Below are 4425 nucleotides of genomic sequence, written 5' to 3' on the forward strand. Positions count from 1 at the left end.
ATAGCGTATTTTATAAAGCTAGAATGCAGCAGGTAGCTGGAATACAAAACATGATTATGATACTAGTATTAGTAAAGGTAATCTAGTAAATTGGTTGTAATATGGGTAATTTTTCCTTAAACACTACGGAACTAATTTTGGATTTAATTATTGTTTAAATTAAAAGCTTTACGCTTATTCAGAAATATATATATTTTTTAATTCGAACTTTCTCAAAAGCTAAAAGTCTTCTAAATGCTCTCAAAAAAGCATGCTGCCAAACACATTCAACACCCGTAAACCCGAGCAAAAATAAAAATCCCACGTAATGCACAAAAGACCCCTAGTAGTTTCTATTTATTAAAATTTGCAAACTATAATTTCTATATAATCAAAAATTCAAAATTAAAAGCTTACATATCCATTACAAATTATTGCACACGTGAATATCTACCAAATGTAATCTACACAACTTGGTTTGTCATCAAACACATTCATCCAAGAACACAAAAGAAAATTTCACACTTGAACACAGCTTTCAAAATAATATCATCTCAGTAAAAGACATCAAATTTGGCCAGCATAATCTCCACTAGATTCAATCTCATCTTCCAAATCAATCTCATCTTCAGGATCCAATGATCCATCACCAATGACAATCTCTCCATTCACATTGGACCCATCTCCAGCAGTCTTAGCTTCTTGTATAATACGATTGATCTCATCAACACTTTGAGACGATTGATCACGACTTGTATTCTCATAGTTTGTTTTCTCCCCTTCAACAAGCTCCTTAGGCATGTTCCTTATAAACCATGGATGTTTCTTGATTTCTGCTATTGTGATTCGCTAGAACAGAAATCAAAAAGAGATTTAGTTTTCATAGAAGTAGAAAACAATTAAGATTGAGGTACGTAGGTGAAACAAACCTAAAACTTGATTACTATTTTATAACATTAGCCCTATATATAAATACATAGTTTATATATGGTTCATTAATAATCAAAAGCTTTAGTTAAAACAAGTGATTCTTTTGGTTCTCTATAGCACCATGTACGATGTATATATTACTTCGTGAAACCTTTATTTAGAAAGAACCAGTACCTTGCATGGATTGGCAACAAAGATATGAGAAAGAAGATGTCTACAATCTTTGGAGACACGCACATAATCTGGTATTGAGTACTGAACGCTCATGATTCTCTAAATATAACAAAAACCAGCCAATGTTATAATCCAGTCATCAAAACCCTCTAATTTCAAACATATAACTGATTTATATTCTTCAAGTTTTGGTGAAATCTATGATGCGTATAGATAACTTGAAATCAAATCAAACAATTTGAGTCTTTGTCAGATGTTAATGGTCGTAATGTAGTCAAATCCATCACAATATGAATCTTGAAATGGCTAAGTTTGACCATATAAAGTCAACATATATCTTTGGTCGTCCATGAATGAATATATCTTAATTACCCCGATTGTCTTGCGGAAATTTCGAGGGTCTCTTGGATCCTCAAAAGGGTAAGCTCCTACAAGCATAACATAAAGAGTCACTCCACATGACCAAACATCTGCAATCTAACAAAAAAGCAAAAAAAAAATCAGACAAAACTATGGTATTTTATTACAAAAGAAAAATTAAGAAAAAAAGAAAAGCTCAATAAAGTACCTTGCCATCATATTCTTTACGGGATAGAACCTCGGGGGCAATGTATGCTGGTGTTCCCACAGTCGATTTTGGTTGCGAATGCAATAAGCCAGACTGGTCAAATGACAAAAAAGGACACGATCAAGAATCAAAAGATAAAATTGCACCAAACGAAAAAAAAAATGTAATATATAACCTTAGAATAACCAAAATCACAAATCTTGAGACGTGGGCTTCGGCTTCCATCTAAGAGAGTGTTCTCAAGTTTCAAATCTCTGTGACAAATTTCCTAAAGTTGAAAAAAGACAAATGATTATAAAAACTATACGAAGAGATTAAAATTAATTAGGTGCTAGAGATTAAAGAACAATCTTTACCATGGAATGACAATAGCTGACTCCAGATATAAGCTGTTGGAAGAAAAACCGAGCCTGTTTTTCAAAAAGATAATTTCCCAAGTTTTAGTTTTTTTTTTTCTAGGTTTCATTTGTAAAAGAGAAAAAAGTGATGAAGTAGTTTGAACCTCATCTTCACTGAATCTTCCAGCACTGCAAATCTTGACAAAAAGTTCACCACCAGCTGCATATTCCATGACTATCGCCAGATGTGTTGGAGTTAACAACACCTGCCCACAATTTATTTTTCAAAATAGAAAAAGCAAAATTCTTTCCTAATCTTCTTCAAAGAAAAAAAATGGAACTTTTTTAAACATTAAACCATTGAAAATGCCTAGTTTTGCGTTTTCCAGCATACGCATATTAAAAAAAGAAGTGGGAATCTGTGATATACACATGTAAAGATTGAACTTTTATTTATCTTGAGATGATTTTCTTGCAAACTACTTGCAAAGATTGTGGCTCTATCATAAGAAATGGTTACCTCCTTGAACCTAATGATGTTTGGATGCTTAAGTGATCTGTGATTGATGATTTCCCTGTGAACATTTTCATCGATCTGAAACAAGAACTTGAGGTTATTGATTGAAAATCGGTTAATTATAATAGGAAGTTAGATTTAAACAAGAACTTGAGTAGCATGAAAATAGCAAAATGAAAAGTTTTTCATGTTCAAATTACTTATATATATGCTAGAGGCATTCCATGGGTTAGCTTTGGAGCAATTGATTGATCACTTAATTAAAACCGAAATTTGTGTTCTTGCTCATAATTATTAACAAGGTCTAGATACAATTAGAATTAGCAACCTGCTGTCATTTATTTGTGTATTGTAGCATCCTAGTTTCATTTCCTTCTATTATATCACTGAGTTTTGATTTTTTTCCTTATTAAGGTGTTGTACTTTGAAAATCTTACAATTATAGAATTGTTATTTAACATGTTTTCTTATTAGGACATTATACGATTGAAAGCTATATCCAATTATAGCTTTGAAAAGTGCTTTGTGTTCGGATGATATTGCTATAATAAACATAATCAATCAACTTATGTTATTGTTTCTTGCAGTTAACCCTACTAACAAAAGGTCACCAAAATGAACGTCAAAATAGAAACATTTACGGGTTTGGTAAAATAACAGTTAAAAACTTATATAATCTTTCAACAAAAAATTATATCTTAATTATTTATGGAATAAATATAAATAGGATAATCACAAAACTAACCACTTTATATTAATGTGACATTTAACCCTATTAATATACCTTTGTTCCTCTTTCAATGTATTTGACTGCAAGCAACTCCTTAGTCTTCTTATCTCTAACCAGCCTTGCCACTCCAAAGTTCCCAGAACCAAGTTCTTGCAATGGCTCATATTTCTCCTCCATTCTACCATAACAACAAAACAACCCCAAATGCACAATCAATCAATCTTTTGGCTCAAAACCCTCCTAAATAATTATATATATAAAAGACAAAAAAAAATCTAGAGAGACGAAAGATAGTTACGAATTGTGTTCAAAGCACAAGAGTATGATAAAGATTAAAGAGTAAGAGTCATTGTCAATGGGGGTTTCTGAAAAAGGTGAAGAAAAGTTGCGAAATTGTGTTCAAAGTTGGAGGGTATATATAAAGGGTTTTGCTTTCAAGAGGGAATTGAATAAAGATTCGATTTGTGTAAAAAAAATCTTTAAACTGCTGAATTTGAGAAGAGACACGTATGAATATGAACAAGAAAGGGTAGGGTAGTCTTGCATTCATGGAGAGAGCGCTGCCTTGAAGGCGCTGGCAAGTGAAGATTTATCATTATCTGTGCCACTTGTCATATGGCCACCTAGGTTTTGAATGTACAAGGAAGGGAGGGAAAGTAAATTGGTCCCACTGTGGAAATATCGTTCAAAATTAAAAGATCTTTCTAGCTTATTTTCGTCTTTACCCTTGAAAGTTAATATAATCAAGACAAAATTACAAAAACGGTCCTTATGGTTTGTCAAAAGCAACAAATTCAGTTCTTGTTAATTCTTTTTGATGCAAATGGTCTTTATGTTTTCTATAACTTGCAAATATGACCCTTTTTACTAATTCCTTTAATATACCAGAGCCTTAACCAGCTAGAGGAACACTTGTTTTATATTTTTGAAAACTAATTAATATTATCTACAAATTGTAAATAAATTAATAATAAAATATTAAAAACATACTTTTACAAAAAAAAAACTTTTTTTAATAAAACAAAATATACTTTTAGCGTATTGTAAAAAAATTACAAACAATTTATATGTTTTTTTTGCATATATGTTTTATGTAAAATTTACGTTTTTATGTATTTAAATAATACGCTTTCGTATAATATGTTATTCATTGTTATAGTCCGAAAATATACTTTTAAATACCTAAAAA

General features: G+C 31.0%; 1 protein-coding gene across 1 annotated transcript; it reads right to left on the bottom strand.

The window, feature by feature from the left end:
• Positions 1-359: 359 nt before the first annotated feature.
• On the bottom strand, positions 360-3711 carry LOC111911407 (serine/threonine-protein kinase SAPK3). Its single transcript, XM_023907188.2, has 10 exons — positions 3535-3711; positions 3291-3414; positions 2510-2584; positions 2154-2255; positions 2008-2061; positions 1827-1919; positions 1652-1744; positions 1456-1560; positions 1084-1182; positions 360-828 (listed from the first exon to the last, which is right to left on the bottom strand). The coding sequence occupies exons 2-10, from the start codon at positions 3411-3413 to the stop codon at positions 547-549; spliced, it is 1026 nt and encodes a 341-aa protein (XP_023762956.1). The 5' UTR covers position 3414; positions 3535-3711; the 3' UTR covers positions 360-546.
• Positions 3712-4425: the final 714 nt, after the last annotated feature.

Source organism: Lactuca sativa, chromosome 6 (genome assembly GCF_002870075.4).
Source record: "Lactuca sativa cultivar Salinas chromosome 6, Lsat_Salinas_v11, whole genome shotgun sequence".
NCBI lineage: Eukaryota > Viridiplantae > Streptophyta > Magnoliopsida > Asterales > Asteraceae > Lactuca > Lactuca sativa.

Bases quoted from the DNA above. Each gene is read 5' to 3' on its own strand.
- LOC111911407 (XM_023907188.2), bottom strand. From the start codon at position 3,413: ATGGAGGAGAAATATGAGCCATTGCAAGAACTTGGTTCTGGGAACTTT. The intron at 2,256-2,509 runs GTAACCATTTCT...AATTGTGGGCAG, and splicing joins ACATCATTAGGTTCAAGGAG to GTGTTGTTAACTCCAACACA. The intron at 1,183-1,455 runs GTAATTAAGATA...TGTTATATTTAG, and splicing joins ATTTCCGCAAGACAATCGGG to AGAATCATGAGCGTTCAGTA.